Below are 20,298 nucleotides of genomic sequence, written 5' to 3'. Positions count from 1 at the left end.
TGTGCAGTGTTATTAAGCTATTGCACAGTAAGTGTCACAAAAAACATGCGCCGGTGCTACTGCGCAGTAACTGTAGTTACTGTGCATTGAGTTAGTACTTCATGAACCAAGTACTAAACTAAATGCACAGTAACTACTGTACATTAATGAATGTGTAGACGTGCCCAGTGAGAAACTAAAGTGTTGATCAAAAAGAAGATTAAACGTTCACTTGATTCTGATGTATAAATACCTGCTTAGCAAGAAAATACCAAGTAAGAAGGGGCCTTTAGCAGAGATCAAACAAACAGTAGTGGCTGGAGACTGGGAAAAAAAGCTAATTCAAATTAGAAATAAGGCTCAAATATTATCAAATAAATAGCCATTGGAACCAGCCACCAAGTATTGGTATTTCCATCTCTTGATATCTTCAGATCCAGATTGGATGCCTTTCTGGAAGATGTGTTTTAGCTAACCCAGGTTTGAGGGCTTACTACAAAAGTGAGTAGATTAAATTATAATTGCCTGTGCTCTTCAAAGGTCAGACTTAGATGACCTATGGTTTCTTCCATCCTGAAACTCTTGGAAACTACCAAAGGAGATAATGAGGGCTAAAGGTACAGAGCAGGAGAATGGGAGTCAGATGGCCTGATTTGTACTGGCATGGTGATACTGGACAACTCACTTCCCCTTTCAGTGCTTCAGTTTTTCTACCTACTCAAGAGAGATGATGCTTGTCAGTGAAGTTAATAGTTTCTCCCAAGAACCACAGTTATATTTTTTCCTTTTCTTTCCTGCTTAAAGAACACTGTGACAAATGTGCTGGGCTTTGCTGTGCTCTTCAGAAGACTTGCTTCTCTTGGGATATGTTGGGGGAAAGGAGTGCCAGAAGGAATGAGATGTAGGGGGACAGTGCATGTCACCTTGCAAAAATATCATGAATGGGTCGCATTCATAAGAATGCACCAGGATTGATCCAACCAGGAGGTTTTGTGGAATTTTTAAAGAGAAAGCTACAGCCCCACGTACCCTCTTGATTAGTCCCTGGGAGCCCTAACAGATAGTTCTCTACAGGTGTAGGATATCACCTATGACTGATTAAGCATTTCATATCATAATCTGATTTGGTACATGTGGGAATGCATGCTCAGCTCGTATCCAAATATAACCTCATCTGATACCTCTAAAATCCCAGATACCAATCAGAGGCAAGGCATGAGCCAGAAACCTGGTAGGCAGAAAGAGAAATATGGAGATAAGTCAGAGTATGAGTAGAAGGGTAGAAATTGTTCATCTGACTGGGATTTTTTTCTGCTTCCATATGATACAAATGTTATGGTGTGAGAAAGTAATCCTGAGTCCAGACTACTCTGGAGCTTTAATGGGATAGTCTGGCATGCTGTGTTTGGATGGTGACTAAATCATTGAAATGTTCCACTACTGTCCCAGGCCTGTGTCCCTGTGTCCCTGAAAACTTCCTGGAATAGGACTTCTGTGTCAAGTTTGGAAAAATGGTCCAGGATCAGCAGCAGGCAGTATCCCAGTCAGGGCCAGCATCCACAAACTGCACAGGGCCCTGAGCTAGTTGGGCAGGCTGCATTAACATCCCTGAAACTGACTAGCCATCAAGTTCGTGGCTGCTGTTAGTATGGGTGTCTAGAAAGAAGGGGCCCAGTACTGGCCACAAAGACAAAACCCTGTCCTTGGCACTACTGCATCTGCTGCACATGGCATCATGAGAATGCAGCTGTGCTGCTTCTGGGTTGAGAAGCCATGGGGTGCCTCCTGAAGGGGAAGCTGTACAGCTAGATTTGTGCAGTGCTGAGCCCAGGTGATCTCATTAGCTCTGCCCCTCACTACTACATAGCAACAACTGGACTGATTAGCTTGGCTGAGAGGCAGAGCTAATTAGCATATTCAGAGCAATGCATGAATGCAACTGTGCTGCTCCTTCTAGTGAATTGGCCTGTCTGTACCACCACACTGTAACAGCTACGCTAATTAGAATCAGTAGTGCTATGAACTGCTTCTGGTTTCAGAGGTCTGGGCGGTGTCTGAGACTGCACCAGGATTTTCTCTCTGCAAATTGGTCACTTTCACGGTGGTAGTAGTGATGTCACCATGCTTCTAATAGTCTTTACTTCTGATGTGGCAGCACCCTTCTCAGATTGGTACCTGTGGCTGACATGGTTCATGCCAGCTCTAAGTGTGCTGCTGTAGAAGCTCCAAGGGGCTTTCCATTTGCCATCTGTTTCTCCCCCACTTCTCATCAGAAATTGTGATTTCTCATTTCATCTCATATGTGAAGGTAAATCTTGGGCTTTGTATCTCCCAGGGCTGAGTTCACAGTTGTGTGTTTCTTCAGAAGCAGTGGTTAGTAGTATTAGCCTAAGCTCCTCAAAGTAATGCATCTGCTTATGAACTTTCAGGGCAAAGGTGGAAGTCCAGACTCTTAAAAATATAACCCACAGATCTGCAGGTAATGACAGTTCTAGCCTGCAGATATGACTGAATAGGACCTACCTGATATATTGGGCTCTAAGGAAATGTGGCATATTGGTTAGAGTTGGCCTGTGTGAAGGAAACCCTTCTCAACTGAGGCCTCCAGGTTTACACATGACATTTCTCATCTCCACTTTGATTTTGGTTGATAACAATGTTGTTGTCTTTGTCTCCATCAGGGTGAAAAGGCCAAGTGGCATGAACAGTCTCCTGGGGAAGATTGGCTCCAAAAAGCAGAAGATGAACACCCTGGAGAAATCCAGACTGGACTGGGAGAATTTCAAGGAGGAGCAGGGGATCGGGGAGGAGTTGGCTATCCACAACAGAGGGAAAGAAGGGTGAGTTTGGGTTTTATGTAACAACAGTCCAGTATTTTACACTCCTTGCCAGGCACCCAGGAAATCCCAACCCCCAACATGCTGGGAGGCTATTGAGGGTCTAGTGTGGGTGCATGCCAGAGATCTGTTACAGTACAGATGAGGAGTGGTACAGTCTGCAGCAGCCCTGATCAGGCCGAAATCTTCCACAGTCTGTTCAGATGGTCAGCAGAATTTTCATGGCCACCTGAAATGACTATGACTGCTCTAGCAGCCCTCCAGATCAAGGAGCAAATGCCATTTGACTATGTCCTATCTAATAAAGGGTTATGGTGGTCCTGACCCTGCTTTTGTTTCCAAATCCCAAATTGATCCATATTTTTCCATCCTATGGTGATGTCTTACAGCCTCCTCAGTCTTTCCTGCTGCTCGGTACAGATGCAGACAAATAGAGAACAGCTGTCAGAGTGCATTGCAGTTTATGACAGCATTGTGTATTGATTGTGCATGCCAAGTAATGTTCTCTCCAGTGAAGTTAATATAGGTATTAAAATAAGTAGTGATGCTGTATCTAAAGTAGGGAGTTAATAACATGCGCCATGGGAAAGGGAAATCAGATCAGGAGTGGCATCTCCACTGGGTGCTTCTCTGTGCTATAAGAAAAGATAACCAGGTTAGCAGACAGCTTATAAAATGTAACTTTCTTCTAAGCTGTTCTTTCATTCTGCCTGCAGAAACTGACAGCCTCTATGTTCCTCAAATTTGATTTTCATTTCAAATAGATATTTTATTACCCCTGTATTTTCACTGTTCACCCTGTATCTTGTCATTAGTCTTCCCCATTAGATCTGCATTGCCACCTTTTGACACTCAAGGTGTAGGGGAAGACATCTGATGAACAGTGCAGTGTGATGAGGAGTTTGAGACCGGGTTTTCAGGGCTAGGGCTTCTGTTGTTGTAAATCAGCATAGCCTTATTGAAGTCAAAGGAGTTGCTCCCACTGCAGATCTAGTTCTCTTTGTTATGATGCTCTTTGATCAGACTCTGACCACTTTAGCCTAGAATGAGGAAGTGGCCTCTGTGGGAACTGACAAATCACCACAAATACAATTCGTGTCTCCAGCCCAGCAGGATAATATTTCTGTTAGTGAAAAGAGCTAGACTTCTCTAGGGCAGAGCCATTCCTAGCAAGGTTCCCATATAGCTTGTGCCAGTTACCAGTACCATTGGGAGGCTGCAAATAAAAGTGTGCCAAACACCATTGCCTCTCCAATGAAAGTCCCCAGAATGGGTGGAGGATGAGCTATGTCAGTGCAAGTTTCATCCATACAAGACCCACCAAACTGCATAAGCTTTGGCTTGAGGTTTTCTGTCCATGTCCACTGGCTTTTGGCCTCCTTGTTGTTTCCCCCATTTGTCTGTAGTAGTGGGGCCCAGGAGAGGGGTCAGATAAAAACCCAGCTGAGTTCTTACAGAGTGAGCAGCCATTAGGTCTGCCAGTCGCTTTAGGCCACTACATATCTAGGCTGGATTCAAACTCATGATATCAAATGAAAAGTTCTGTGACCTTCTACCAGTCATGAGGTGGTGATTCTTCTTCCCTGAAACTTCATCCATAGTAGATGTGGGTGCAACTCTGTTGACTTCAGCAAACTGTACCTGCACTCTGTTGGAGCCCTGCTGTATTAGTCTAATTGCTCTGGCTGTATAAGCTGAACCAGATGGGGCTGCTTGACTTTACAGAAAGTCACAGAGATTCCGCAGCCTCTTTCACTACCCTGTTCTATTCAGTTATATTTACACTTGGGTTATGAGCTGAAATGCCCAGCTGTCTTGGAAGAGGCTGAGTCCTTGCCCTGACCCACATTCAAAAATACTTCAGTCATTCCGAATATCCATACTTCACTCATTGCTGGCAGCCTTCTCCAGTGGAACTAATGACCCACTCCCTGAGGACTGGAGAAGAGATCAGTACTTAGAGAAGATGAGCAAATCACACTAGGATTTTAAAAGCATTTGCGAGCTTCAGTAGCATTAGCTTTTTCTGCCCTGTCAAATCTCAGGTCAAAGTCCACTGGAACATTGGCAAGTGGTTATGTTATTAAACAGAAGAGAAATATGGTGCCATGAAAACATCAAACTCCTCTAAAATACATGTCTAATCTAGTCAAGTATATAACATCAGGGAATCACCTTTAACCATACCCACCTTTGACATAAAAAGCAGAAAGGAAAACTGAAATACTGTAAGTCCACCCACACTAGTGATCAGAAGCTGCTAATGGGAATGTGTGATGTACAGCATGTTGAACATTTACAGATTAGCTAGCTGTTGGAGGTAAGATCACACAACCATAGCTGTCATTGCCAACAACCTCTTTTCCCTTTAATATGCTCTTCTTCCCTTAACTATTTGGCAGTAATAATCTGTAATGCCATATATAAAAATCACAACTGCAGGTATTAGAATAGCTATAATGCAGGATAAAGGCATGCCTTTACCTGGTGCCTCCCTGGTGCCAATGAAGCAGAATTGCCTTTTTCTTAACAAACCTAGCCATTTTTCTTACACTGAAGTTCCCTGGGTCTTGCTGTGTAATTAAAGATGGTGTCTGCCAGATAAAGCAAGCAGCAACTCGCCCAGAGAAAGCCAAGGCTCAGATTGTCTGGTAATCATCACCTGAGACGATGGAAATAGTAATTCTTATGTCTTACGAAGGAAGGGAGGGCGTTTTTCTTTTTTTTTAAATGTCCTTGCAAAAATCGCTGTTCCAGTCACAGGGCATCTCCTACAAATGACTCCTTAGACCTCACCTTGCTTTCTCAGCTGCTGGAAGTGCCTCATCAGCACATTTGTGCATGGTCATAGTCATACCACAGAACTGCAGCCTCCTTCCTCTGCTAACACAGTCCGTTCTGTCAGTCATGGCATGACTTGCTAAGGACGATAAGTGTCACCCTGTAGCTATGTCTACCCTGCCCTGAGCTCTCACTTCCCTCTCCTTGTGTCATGAATTCTCGGCCGTGGGTTTATTTTTCATCAGTTGTGGAATCTGGGTTTGTGAAGCCCAAATTATGTCAAATCCTGAGGGCCTGTCCTGCTTTTGGAAGGAGACGGAGAAACAAGGAGAGGGCAAAGGGAGGGAGCAGAAATCCCTTTTTCTCTAGATGTGTCATTCTAATATGCTTTATAAACTTGAACTCATGTAGCAGCTTGTTAAACTGTGCCATGTTTGTAGAGCAGCCCCAGCTGGGAGCCTCTCCCAGGCAGGACTGGTGCTATCAAGCTATGTAATTACAAGCCACTGCAGGGGATGTGAAGTGTCAACAAAATCTCAACATACTTAAGTCTCTTCTGTCCTCAGTAGCAAATACAGCCACTGGTTACACCACCAGGTTTACCTTAACACAACATAGATCATAATTTTCCCATTTCTGTTATCCTGGGCTGTTTATAGCAGTTAAATTGATTAATGAAAAGCTTAACTTACTTAGAATAAGTATTTGAATAACAGTTGAAGCTTCCATTGCTATTTCACTTCATGGCCCCACTCTGAGGTCTCTGCCCATCACATCACAGCAGTTTGGGAGCTGGACATCAACAGGGGAGCTCTTATTCCCATTAGGTTTTGTTTTCTGCCTGTCTGTTCTGAAAGGTGGCTTTACAATTCAGCCCCCTGAGCTTACCTGTTTGTGTCTCAGTGATTCCCAATCCACTGTGATCACTTTACAATTCAAATGTGGGGGTTTGTTGCTAGCTGCCTGGCTGTGCATGCAGTCCAGCCAGGGAGAATCTGTGAGTCAGGTTGGGGTGACTCTTTGCCCATCACCCCCAGCAATAAACTATTCTGCAGGCAAACCACTGCCCTCAGTAATGCATGTGTGGCCCTGTTGCTTTTAGGATGTGTGCACAGGGGTTACCAATAGCAAGAATTGGCACCCAAAAAGGAGGTATGGGCTGGATGAATGGACTGTGAGGTGGATAGAAAACTGGCTGGATTGTTGGGCTTAGAGGGTAATAATCAATGGCTCCATGTCTAGTCTGTAGCTGGTATCAAGTGGAGTGCCCCAAGGCTTGGTCCTGGGGCGGGTTTTCTTTAATGTCTTCATCAACGACCTGGAAAATGGCATAGAGTGCATTCTCAACAAGTTTGCAGATGACACCAAGCTGGAGGGAATAGTAGATATGCTGGAGGGTAGGGCTAGGATTCAGAGTGACCTAGACAAATTGGAGGATTGGGCCAAAAGAAATCTCATGAGGTTCAACAAAGACAAGTTCAAAGACCTGTACTTAGGAGGGAAGAATCGCATGTACAGACTGGGGACTGACTGGCTGGGCAGCAGCTCAATAGAAAATGACCTGGGAGTGACAGTGGACCATAAACTAAACATGAGCCAACAGCGTGCCTTTTTTGCCAATAAGGCTAACAGCATACTGGGCTGTGCTGGTGTGTTGCAAGCAGGTCAAGGGATGCAATTATTCCCCTCTATTATTCTCCTCTATTCAGCACTGGTGAGGCCACATCTGGAGTATTGTGTTCAGTTTTGGGGCCCCCCACTACAGAAGAGATGTGGACAAGTTGAAGAGAGTCCAGTGGAGGGCAGCAAAAATGGTGAGGGGGCTGGGGCACATGACTTCTGAGGAGAGGCAGAGGGACCTGGGTTTGTTTAGTCTAGAGAAGAGAAGACTGAAGGCAGGGTTTAATAGCAGCCTTCAACTTCCTGAAGGGGGGTTTCAAAGATGGAGGTAAACTGTTCTCAGTGGTGGCAGATGACAGAACAAGGAGCAATGGTCTCAAGTGGCAGCAAGGGAAGTTTAGGTTAGATATTAGGAAGAATTTTTTCACTAGGAGGGCAGGGAAGCACTGGAACAGGTTACCCAGAGAGGTGGTGGAAGCTCCATACTTGGAGGCTTTTAAGACCCAGCTAGATAGAGCTTTGCCTGAGATGATCTAGTTGGGGATGGTCCTGCATTGAGCAGGGGGTTGGACTAGATAACCTCCTGAGGTCCCTTCTAACTCTAATTTTCTGTGATTCTGTGATTCTATGAAAGGCACTAGCTTAGTCTCTTCTGGCTTTCCCTGGGCCAGGACAGAGCTGTGACTTAATTCCACATTATCCCATAGAGACACCTAGAAAAATTCTCACTTTGTGGCACAAAACAGTGCATCTTCATCATAGTGCATGTGAGGAATCTTTCTGTTCACAAGGCTGTTCAGGGTACATCCAGCAAGGACGTGAGAAGATTGGGGCTGTGCTGTTTGGGAGGGATGGCATGCTCTGTCCTTTGTGCCTGGACTCTGGGAACGGGAAATAGGGCAACGGATTACAGCCTCAGCTAGAATTATCATCCATTACCGGCTCAAATGATTATGGAACTGTCATGCATCCCTTCCCCTCCACTGTTTGGAGAAGATAGCCAGCCCTGAACTTCTTCACAGCAGTGCTTAGGCCTCATGGCTGCCTCTGCTACCATCAAGCCATAGTTTAGTGAGAGATGCATGGGTTTAATGAAAAGATGGCAGTGCAAGGTGAGATTGAAGTCCTCCAACTGGAGCCTGTACAGGAACTGGGTCAGGTTGTACACCTTGGTCCTGTTTCCATTCTGAACCTCTCTCCATGGAGGGGAGCAATGCTGGCTGGCTCTAAAACAAGTCCTGGCCATCCCTCCCCAGCAAGAAGGGCAATTCCCACAATGCAGGGCCTTTCTGTTTTACTATACGCTCTTTGGAAGGAAGTCTGTTTTTTTCCTGTGTCTGTGAAGCACTAACACAATGGTTCCCTAATCTATGAGGGTTTCTGCTTGCGCTACCCCAGTATAATAATACTCCCTCCCCCAATACGGTGAGATTCAAAGCTGCTAGTGTTCAGGACAAACCCTGAAGAAAAGCAGCAGGTGGGCTGATTAAGCCACATCCCAGCTCTCTTGCACCCTTTTCTGAGGTTCCCTTGTCTGATTACCATTTGTATGCTAGATCCTTTCTATCCAGGCACTTTGGCATCCCCCTGATCACGGAAGTATCTGAGCCACTCACAAGCATCTCATGGCTTTCCTGTGCACCAGAGCAGTGTTATTATCCCCCTGTTTACAGAGGGGACTAAGACTCAGAGACAGCGACCCAAAGTGACTCGGAGAGAGTAAGCAGCTAGCCCAGATCCCATAGGAATTGAGTTTGTGACTCCTTTGTGCCAAGCAGTACATAAAACACAAGAGCTTCCACCTTTCTTGGTACAGGTGGCATTAGTGTCTGCTCCCTTTTCTTGACCCAGGGGCATCTGATGTGTTTTGCATTGCTTTTCATGACTTCCCTGAATTTGAACACATGCTTTACAGCCCTGTTTCCTTGCTGGGTAGGGCGGGGCAGAGAGGTTGAACAACACGGATCCCTTCTCTCCCAGCAGGGGTCAGTCTCTTTCCTTAGAGGTTCTCTTGGCTGGACGCTGTACCTCTCTGGTCCCCTCTGTTGCCACATAGAGTGAAACTGGGATATGACCAATCTGGCATTTCAGTTAAATTCAGTGGATGCCTGTCCCAATGTTTCCATAGTGGGAGGTTTATCACTATTCCAGTATCATAAGCATTTCGAAGTACTCCCAGACTCTTTAAGAGCTTCTAGTGACATATGCAGCCACTTGACCCTCATTTCTGTGGCTTGCTCGGCTGCCAGATACTTTTCATATAAACACATGCTGCTATGGCCCTGTGGTCTTTTCTGCAGTGCCCCCTCCCGCCCCCCCTCCAGCGTCAGTAGTTAGTAAAAGTGAGCGTCTCCATGTCCACAGGGACAGTAATGGTAAAGCTGGCAGATAACCTCCAGGATTTTTCATGCCTTTTGCTGATGGACATAAAAAGCCTCCATGGTTATCTCTATGCCATGTCTCCACCTTACGCTGGCCCCATTGTACAAGATACTATCTAAACAGGTAGTAAAGGTGGGGAAGGGGAGTTTAGTGGGCAGAGCACTGGACTAGCACTGGGGACATCAGGTTCTTTTCCAAGTTCGACTCCAAACACATCTTGGGACGTGGGGTTAAGCCACATAGACTTTCTTCTTCTTGCCTATCTGTAGACTGGACTAGGCCTGCCCTATCTCACAGGGTGTAATGAGAATAAGAGTCATTGATTTTGAGGAGCTCAGATACTATAGGCCTCATAAGTACTATGGCGGTTTATCCCTTGCAATCAAAATGGAGAAAGGAAATATCATCCCTGTTGTATGGCCAGGCAGTCAGGATGAGAGAAGACCTAGAAGACCTCTCTACTGGAGTCAGTGGCTCTAGAGGCACAAGGTCTTGCTAGGGGCACAACTATGGCTGGCTGTGAGTTCAGCTGTGGGAGGCCTGCCTGTGCCAATGGCAGTTATTAGTGAAATCCCTTTCCATCTCTGTTGAGACTCGAGCTAACTCCTGTGCTCCACTGAGATCACTTGCATACCAGGCCTGGCTGACTCTGTACAGGCCTCTGCTGTTCAGACCTCGACTGTCAGGTGAAGCACCACAGGCCAGGGCATGTGGCAGTGCCAAGTGACAGTCAGACCAGCCCCCAGGATCCCAGAATCTGTGTCCCCACCTTGATGCAGTCCACTCCCATTGGTTAGTTTCCTCTTCCACTGACATCTTTTTCTTTTAAAAGGGCTTTAGTTAATTCAACCTGTCCTGCACACACATGCCCGCTGCTGTCTGATACCCTCCAACACAGCCCTTGGCAGGCAGGGGGTGGCTGGCAAGCGCTCTTTGATCACTTGGCTCTGCTTATTCTTTGCCAGCTCACCCCCTCAGCGGGAACATTTCATGCTCCTTGTTTCCCAGGGTCAGCCTGACTCAGCAGAACTTCTTGCAGCCTCTGCAGTACCGTTCTTCGTGCCTAATGGGGCGTTTGGAGGCAGCTTATCCCCAAGCTTCTCTAACCTCAATCATTAGTGGGGGAGAGAGAAGGAGGGGCGAGTGAAAAATCACGGTCCAGCTACAGCCTGACCCCAGGGTAGCAGGCAGTGCATTAGCTCTGTAAGGTATAAGGCTCTCTTGGGGGGTGCCCCACTCCTCCGTTTTCTTTTCATTTTGAATCCTCTGGCAGGGCCCTCAGGAATTTGGGGTCTCTTGGCAGAAGTAAAGGGCTAATGTCATTGGCCTTGACTGGGTTAGCACAGTGGCAGGCTTTCCCACCCAGGGCCTGAGTGTGAGCCACCATAATCTGGGGCACTGGGTGAGAAGAGGAATCTGTAGAGGTAGGAGGATACTTCTGCCTTTGTAGCCTGTCAGTCTTTGTCTTCACCGCTGTCCAGAAGGGCAGTTTGGCTGCCATGCTCCTATCTTCCTTTGAAACAAAGGTAGCAGAGCCGGGTCAGACAGCCAAGAGCTTCTGTGCACGCAGAGCCTTGGAATATCTGTCCTCTCACTGTCCAGCTGGCTGGTAAGTCTGTAACCTTCACTCCTGTTTTGGAGAAGCGGTTTCTCCAGTTTAGCAGTCACTGGCCATGCTATGTGACCAGCCTTCACAGGGCAGAGCAGGCAGGCAGGCAGTTATCTGTGGAACGGTGGCTTGTGTATGTCATGGACTCCCAATGCTGAGTGCAATGACCTTGTGATGACAGTTGAATGTTTTCCACGGTGGAACAAAAGAAAAATGAGTGTGATGATTCAATTACAGCTCCACTTTGAATTGCAATGTCACTCCCTCTGTAGGTTAATTAGTAGCACAGCCCCCAGGCTATCTGTGGTACGGTTTGCGGCAAAGTACATTAAAATGCAGCTGCAGCTCATTAACTAATGACAAGGTGCTTTTCACACACACTTTGTCCCTTGCAGTATTTTAGACACTTCTCTGAGACATGGGGGGAAATAAATATTCAGGGGAAGGCTTTCCCACTGATTAGAGCACTAAAGGAGGAGGACACAGAAGATGCAGGTACACTTCCCAGCTCTGCCACAGACTTCCTGTGTGACCTTGGATCATCCCCTTAGCCTCTCTGTGCCCCAGTTCACCCTGATACCCATAGAGAATTGTTTGGATAAATGTACTAAAGAATAGGATATACATAGGCTCATGAATGGGGGTCAGGGAAAAATAATGTATGGTAAGTATAGCAGCAGGGATGTTTTCTTGCAGACAAGTCTCCAGACCTCTGTTTTGAGTCCATTAATTGGGATTTTAGAGGGTAAATTCCACTGGATTTTGTTGCTGTCCCCAAGGGCAGCTGCTCCATCCTCAACATGGAACGATCCTCAACATGGTTCTGAGATGAGCTGGGAGTCACTGGCTCCCCCTTGCTACTCACCCCATGACTGAGAGCACATATGAGTTGCTTTGAGAAGCTCTCAGGAGCTTTCCCTCAAAGCAGTGTCCCATGCTGCAGGCCCGGGGCATGGTGTCTGTGCTGACCCCGCCACTACTCTCTGGCTCTTTCTCCCCTGCAGGTACATTGAGAGGAAGGCGTTTCTGGATCGGGTGGACCACAGACAGTTTGAAATCGAGCGCGACATAAGACTGAGCAGGATGAAGCCATAATGTGGATGTGGGAGTCCACTCCCCTGTGGACATGCTGGAGGGTCTGCAGGTGGCTGGCAGCCATCTACTGAGAACAAAATGCAAGAACAGTTTTTCTACCCAAGGCTTGACCCCTCTGTCCAAGCAGGTTTTTCTTTTTCCTGTCATAGTTAGGAGATGTTTGTCAATGGGTGGGGGCACTTCAGGGGTTAAATTGCTCAGCAGATGACAGCAGCATATAGTTCTCTCTGCAGGAGTGACTGGTATGATTCTGGTGCGCAGTATCCAAAAGCTGAAAGCCCTTGGCAGGTATCCTGTGCCATCTCTGTACACTTCTGGCAGTGAGATGGGTCAGGCAGACTTCACACTGCAGCGCTGGCACAGGCTGCAGGAGTTGGCACATTTCTGCTTAAACAGGCAAGGTGTAGCACTGCACACAAGGGAGGAGGGGATGTCTCTACAGTACAGCAGTGCCCAAGAGCCTACAGAAGGGAAGATGAATCAAGGCTTGCAACATGCTTGAATACAAAGTAGCTTCCTGGGGTCACCATGGAAAGGTTTCCTGTTCCAGTCTTTGTTTTTCAAGACTGCTTGGTAATTGTGTGTCATTCAGGCCTGTGGAATTCTAGGTTTCATCCTTTCCTCCTCCACTTCTCCAGCAGAGACAGCTGGGTTTGATTCTCAGACCTCCCAGCACTCAACTTTCCTCCCGAAGAGTCTGAACTGTGTCTGTTTGAGTGTCTATTTCTTCACCAAGAAAATTAATAAATCCTTCCTCTGTTTTGTTCCTATTCAATTTCCCATGAAGAGGAGAGCAGCAGCAGCAGCAGGCAGGTATGGGGGGCTGGTGTCCAACCATTCAGACTAATAAAGTATTATATATGGATGCTTTTGTGTTTGAGGGAGGTTTATTATGCATTATGCAATAGCACCCATCAGACTGGGCACTGGATTTCCACACAGTAATAGACAGCTTCTACCCAAAACTGTTTACAACCTATCCAGGCAAGGCTAGACAGGCACCATTTTACAGATGGGGAGGACAAATTAAGGGCCAGACCCTATGAAGGATGTAGGTGCCTATGGTGGGACTAAGATAGCAATTCCCAAACTGTGGGTCACAGAAACAGCAGATGGGGTCACGAGAAATAAAATCACTTTAATCCAGGGATGGGCAAAATACAGCCTGTGGGCTAGATCTAGCCCACCAGGCAATTTCATTTGACCCGCAGGCACCCACCAACTAAGCCCACGTGCCTCGCTTCTGCCCTCGTGCATAGACGGGCCTAGCCCAGCCAGCATGCAGCTTATGGGCAAGGTGGCTGCTGCTACTGCTACAGCTGCTGGGGGACCTGCTTGGCTTCCCAGGTGTCCCGCTCTCTCCAGACACCAGGTAGGGAAGCAGTGGGGGCAGGCAGAGGGGGAGCTCCAGCTGGGTGGGGGCAGGAAGCATAAGGCTGGGGCTGGTAGCTGCATGGAGCCCATGCCTAGGGGAGCAGCAGGACAGCAGCTCTCTGGTGGGCAGGGTGTAGGTCTGAGGGAGGGTGAGAGGATGTGGGGACTCCCTCCCTGCTGGTGACAGCAGCAGTAGGTGACAGGTGCTTACATGGTGGCAAGGAGCACAGCCAGGCTGGCCAGCCTCTATCGTGTGAAGCTCTGTGCAGCGCACATGCAGATCCCAGCACTCACGTGCCACCGAAGGAAGCCCCATGCAATGGAGCCAGCTGCAGCCAGCTTCATTATGCAAGGCTTCCCCCAGTTCTGCGCGAGTGCTAGGAGCTGCATGTACGCTGCATGGAGTCCCACACAGTCAAGTTGGGCCAGCCAGACTGTGCTCCTTGCCACCACATGCAGTGCTGGCTTAAGCTGCACACCTCCAAGCAGCAGTGTCAAGTAGGCCACGAGTGCCCGCTGCCTACTGCTGCTTCTGCTCCTGGCAGCAGGGGCTGTGCACCATGGGGAGGAGTGTGTGAGGGGTACCTACATTCCCCCCACCCTCCCTCCCACCCCACACCCTGCCCCCATGCCCTCCCCACATATACCCCCTGCCCAACATACCATGGCTGCCAAGGTGTGGTATGGTAGCAGCAGCATGGAGTTCTGTCCTGTACTGTGGGCAGGGGGCACCTCATCTTGGCAACCATGGCTGCGCAGTGCTCTCTTCTGTGCCAGGTCCCACTCACTGGGCCGCGGAGCCCCTGGAGGGAGCACAGCAGAGCAGGGAGCCCCAAGCCCACAGCGGGCAGCCTGCATCCTTTCTCCCCACAGGCTCTGCTCTGGTCATGCTGTGGAGGGGAGAGGGGGGCTGGGCTCTGCGCAGGAGAGAGGTTGGGGACACGCTCCACCAGTCCTGCACTGTCAAAACTTCAACACAAAAGAATTCAGGTTTCATCAGGCCAGAGAGAAAGTGCCACAGGGAGCATGAGGCGTTAAACTAGTACTTAAGGTCCTCTTCTGGCATTCAGCACTATTTGAAAGGATGGTCACTGTGAAACAGAAATTGTCTTGGAAACAGGGCCCAGGAGCCAGGTCTTCCCTCTCCCAGGTGGGTGCCCTCCTAACAAAACTAGAGAGCCATGCTCCCTCATGCTGTCTGTGGCCCATTGAATCTTGAATTATTTTCTGCCAAGTGGCACCGTTTCAGCAGGAGGAAGCAGGAGTGCTTCCTCATCTCCATCCTCAGAGTCGCCTATAGTACGATGGGCAAGGAGGAACTTGAGCCTGGGTCTCCTGCATCCTGGTAAAGTGCTGTTGTGTGAAAAGACAGCTCCGATCAGTAGCAATAGTGCTGAAAAGAACGAGTGTGTTTGAAAAGATGCAGGCACTTGTAAGTCCATGCTGTGAATTGTGCCAATTGTGAATTGTTATATTGGCGTTGGTTTGGAATGACCTGTCTGGTTTTACTCCCATATTTGCCCCAGATTCATGTCAGTAAAAACTCTGTAACTCCCTGCATCATAGTGTATTTTGTTTGTGCCTTATCGTTTTCCTGTCAGATATTGTAGACCTGGGCTAGAGACTTTGGGCTACTATTTTTTCACTCTACCAGGGAACCCAATTGCCTTGACCCCAGAAGATTAACTCTGTGATGGTCAAGAGAGAAAGAAGAAATCAAATACATTTAGAAACAGCTAAAAACTGTTCTTCACAGGTAACTATGCTGTAAGGGTCCCAGTCTACTGGTGTCCTGACAGACGCCTTGTACTACTGAAAGAGAGAATAGAACGGTAGCCCTTTGGCAGTGGTGTAAAACATTCCTTTGTAGACCTGCTCATTGCCGAGATAAAACTGTTCCTAGCACAAAGGTGGTTGTGGCCTGCCACACACTTCAACCCAGCATCATTTTGGATGGGAAGACAGGAGAAGAGGACCTGTTTTTGACATCTTATCCTATCTACTGCACCAGCAAGTATAGAGACTGTGAAAAGAGGTGAGTCATTGAGTTCAGGGAAAGTCATCGAAGAGCCTAATGCGTATACCCAACAGAAAAACTAATGTGCATAGGAAGCTGTCATGCTTGTTGGAGGACTATTTTTTGTATCCCTCCACCTGTAATGCTTGACGCCTCCATTAGAAGAGTACAAAGGGAGCTGTGAAACCTAAAAATACTCACTGCTTCCTTGCCTCTGTCTAAAAATGAGATGGCTTTAAAGCCTGTTCTCTGGTCCCTGCAACGCTAAAAGTGACTACTGAAACCCACTGCACATTCTAGAGTCGTTCTCTACCATCAACACTTCCCAAACGGGAGCACCTCTAGGTCTAGACTTGTGAGGAAAAAAAATCAATAGACTTGAAAGCTGTGACATTTTGATGGCTGGGAAAGCTGGCATTAGCCCAAGACTGAGATGCATCCTGTGACCACTGGAAGTTTGGGATATTAGAGATGGAGAATTTGGAAGGATGGAGGAGGAGGAGACATTTGTGGCAAGGGTCTTTATTTTGCTTGCTGTTCAGTGATCTGGGATATTGGACTAGGGTCTAGCACATGTGGGGGCAGTCAAGGGGATTGTAGGTATCTGACAGTTTATCCTATGCCTGCAGTTTGCCACCTGGGTATTGTATGTGTGAGCCACATTGCTATGTCTATATCACAGGTGTGTCTTTCCTGTGTCTATAGTACAGGGCTGGCTTCTGTGCTGTGAGCATGTAGCAGCTGCAGGATTCTTTAATTTTCACCTGCCAACTAGAGAGTGAGTTTCTGGTGGGACTGGGACAGAGACATTCCCCCACCCAAACCCTAAGCCTTGTGTGCACTAAGGACGATTGTCCCTGCCCTGCTCCTTGGCTGAGCCTAAGAATCTGTGACACTGGAAGCAGCAAGGAAGATACCTAGGCTTGGTCAGCATCTGACAGGACCCCTGCAGTTCACACATGCACAGGTCTGTTGTATGCCAAGTCATGCCTTTGGCAGGCTGACCTCCCCACATCACCCTGCCTGGTACATGTTTGTGAGTCTTATGGCTTTAACCATCTCCTGTCCCATGAGACAGAGCAGTAAGCAGTATTAGCCCAATGTCCAACAGGAAAGCTGAAGCACAATGTACTTGAGCAAATCATCCAAAGTAGCCCCATGTCACTGCCAGCTCCTTCCAGCCTGTGCTTGCCATCCCAGTCCCTTCTCCCTGCACTGTGTCTAGAATTGTTTCTAAAGGGTAAAGTTTTAGACTGGTCTGTGCCCCTCTGAGTGGCCAAGCCCAGAGCTGCGTGTTAGTCTGGTCACAAGTTGACAGAGAAGTCCCATCCTTTAACTGTCACTCATCTTGCAGGGTCTCATTTCCAGAAGACTTAGCACACTTGTGACTTGCTAATGTTGGATCCTAACATGGACGCTGTGTGTCCTGTGTCTGTCCCCATAGTTGGTCCCAGGGAGGCTGCCATCAACTGGCATCTTCACTGTCACTTATGCTCTGGACATTTTGATCCTCACTTGCAGCTCTTCCAGAGCTTTGATCCTGGTGAGATTTGTCACTTGTGACTTCTGCACCGTTGATCAAGGCAGGCAGGGCTGCACAGGGTGCAACACGTGCAGGGTCTTGTGAACATGTCACTTCATGCCAGCAGCTGGACATTTCAGACTCATAGAGGGTCTGCAGATATTAACTGCAGTTCTAAAAACCCATCCTTTAACTGTCCCTCGTCTTACAGACCAGATATTTCACTCTGACCAGAATGATATTCCTCCAGAGAAACCTGTCCCTCTCTCTCTCTTGCTTTCTGAAGAGGTCTTAGGAAATACCAACCTCTGCAAACACAAATGTGTGGGAGAGTTCACAACCCTTCTAACTGACACATTGAACAGCTTATACCTATCATCCCTACTGTAATGGCAGGATAGGTTAGGGATAACTTACAGCAGCTAAATTCTTTCAAGTCAGCAGGGCCAGATGGGATGCACCCAAAGGTACTGAAGGAATTGGTTGAGGTAATATCAGAGCCATTGCCTGTCCTCTTTAGGAACCGATGGAGGTCGGATGAGGTCCTGGATGACTGGAAAAGGGCAAATATAGTAGCCATCTTTAGGAAAGGGAAGAAGGAGGATTTGTAGAACTACAGACCAGTCAGCCTAACCTAGATACCTGGAAGGATCATAGAGCAGGTCCTCAAGGAATCTACTGTGAAGTACCTAGAGGAGAACAGGAACAGTCAGCATGGATTCACCAAGAGAAAATCATGCCTGATCAATCTGACTCCTTCTATGATAAGGTGACAGGCTCTGTGGATGTGGGGAGAGCAGTGGATGTGATATACCTTGACTTTAGCAAGGCTTTTGACACTATCTCCCTCAACATTCCTATTAACAAGCTAAGGAAATACAGACTAGACAAAAGTCCTGTAAGATGGACACATAACTGGTTGGAATGTTGTACTGAAAGAATAGTCATCAGTGGCTCCATGTCTAGCTGAGAGGAGGTATCAAGTAGGGTTCCACAGGGATCTGTCCTGGGTCCAGTATTGTTCAATATCTTCATTAATGATTTAGATGCTGGGCTTGAGTGCATGCTTAGCAAATCTGTGGATGTCACCAAGTTGGGTTGAGTTGCAGATACTCCAGAAGGATGAGGTAGGGCTAGGATCTGGAATGACTTGGGTAGACTGGAGAAGTGGGCCACAATTAACCAAGATGAGATTCAGCAAAAACAAGTGCAGAGTCCTACACTTGGGATGTAATAATAACACGTACAACTACAGACTTGGAAATGACTGGCTAGGCTGCAGTACTATAGAGAATGACCCGGGCATTACAGGGGACCATAAGCTGAATATGAGCCAACTGTGTTCTTGTTGCAAAAAAGACCAAGAGTATACAGTGTTGTGTTAACAAGAGTGTTGCTTGGAAATTGAGGGAAGTGATTCTTCCTCTCTATTCAGCACTGGTGAGGCCTCACCTGGAGTGCTGTGTCCAGTTCTGGGCTCCACACTTCAAGAAGGATGTGGACAGTCTGGAAAGAAACCAGTGCAGAGCAACAAAAATGATTAGGGCCTCAGGGGTAAGACATAATTATAAGGAAAGGATGAAAGAGCTAAGACACTTGTGCCCAACCTTTTTGCCCCTCAGGCTGGATGGATAGTGCCACATCTGTCTGCATGCCAGATCTGACCAGTGTGCTCAATCTGGTATGTGGGGTAGGTGCGACAGGGGCCTAATTGAGCTGTGGGGAGCTACACAGCCTGACCCTGATCTGTCCTCGGGTGGGGGGGAGGGCGACAGCCTGGCCCAGTCCAGCCGTGCAGGGGGCTGGTGTGGCTCTGATCCCACTGCACAGCAATGACCCAGGCAAGGCTGGATCTGTCTGTATGGAGCTTCCATTGCTCCATGATGCCAAATTTCCCAATGTGGGGATCCCTGCAGGCCCAGTAACATGGCCCTGAGGGCTGGATCTGACATGTAAGCCAGAGATTGAGCAGACCCCCTGAGCTCAGGTTAGTTTAGAAAAGAAAGTACTGAGGGGGATTTGATAACAATCTTGAAATACCTGAAGGGCAATTACAGAGAGAATAGAGATGGTCTTTTCTCTATGACCGTAGAGGACAGAACTAGAAGTATGGCCTTAAGGGAAGGGAAATTCAGATTGGAAATTTTGGGCTGAGGGTGGTCAAGCATTGGAACAGGCTACCTAGAAAAGTTGTGGAACCTCTATCCTCAGAAGTTTTCAAGAACAGATTAAACAAGACACTAGCTGGGATGGTTTAGTCAGGGATGATTCTGCTTTGAGCAAGAAGTTGAACTAGATGACCTCGTGAGGTCCCTTCTAGCCCTACTTTCCTATGCCTCTTTGATTTCTATGAAAAAACAAAAACCTAGCTATATTATAGACCCTGTCTGAGAGAAAGATGGTAAATTTAGAAAAGCCAGAAGTACTCAATAAATATTTCTGTTGTCTATTTGAAAAGCAGCAGTATGATGGATTCATATCACTGTGATGAGGAAATATTTTCTGTCCCATCAGTAACTAGGTAGGATGTTAAACAACAGATATTAAAGGAAACGTTTTTAAATCAGCACGACTAGATAACTTGCAGCCATGGCTATTGAAAGAATGAGCTGGAGAGCTCTCTGACCCACGACTGTTTTAAGAAATGTTGGAACACTGGACGGTCCAGAGCTAAGGCACCAATATTTAAAAAGAGTAATCCTGAGACCTTAGGTAACTGTAACTTGGTTAGCCTGATACCAGTCCCAGATCAAACTATGGAAAGGTAGGCATGGTTGGCAAAGGTAAGAATTAAGGGATGATCACACAATGAATGCCAACCAGCACAGCTTTATGGAAAATAAGTCTCTGTCAAATTAATGCTATTAGGTTTTTGTAAGATCACAGTTTGGTCAATACAAGTAATTGTGGCCGTGTCCACATAGTAAACATATGCTGCCTCTGGCTGCCTTCTAAACTGGAAGCAGTGCAGCCTTATCCACATGGCACCACAGGTGAGCTAATTGGCACTAGTGCTCAGCAGTGCTAATTTGCACATCCAAAGCCATGTACCAGCATGGTTATACTGCTGATGATTTAGGAA

The 20,298-nt window shown here is 47.3% G+C and overlaps 1 protein-coding gene across 1 annotated transcript in view; it reads left to right on the top strand.

Annotated features, from left to right (window-relative positions):
- Window positions 1–15,237, top strand: part of CFDP1 (chromatin remodeling protein CFDP1) — a 139,498-nt gene extending 124,261 nt beyond the window's left edge. The window contains exons 6-7 of the mRNA XM_090063217.1: window positions 2,661–2,819; window positions 12,213–15,237. Coding sequence (XP_089919343.1) covers window positions 2,661–2,819; window positions 12,213–12,303 — 250 coding nt within the window. The 3' untranslated portion in view covers window positions 12,304–15,237. The remainder of the gene's footprint in view (window positions 1–2,660; window positions 2,820–12,212) is intronic.
- Window positions 15,238–20,298: the final 5,061 nt, after the last annotated feature.

The sequence above is a fragment of the Crocodylus siamensis genome, chromosome 9 (genome assembly GCF_052110815.1).
Source record: "Crocodylus siamensis isolate JL-2025a chromosome 9, ASM5211081v1, whole genome shotgun sequence".
In the NCBI taxonomy this organism is placed as follows: domain Eukaryota; kingdom Metazoa; phylum Chordata; order Crocodylia; family Crocodylidae; genus Crocodylus; species Crocodylus siamensis.
The sequence above is the reverse complement of the archived record's forward strand: the minus strand, read 5'-3'. Positions and strand labels throughout refer to the sequence as shown.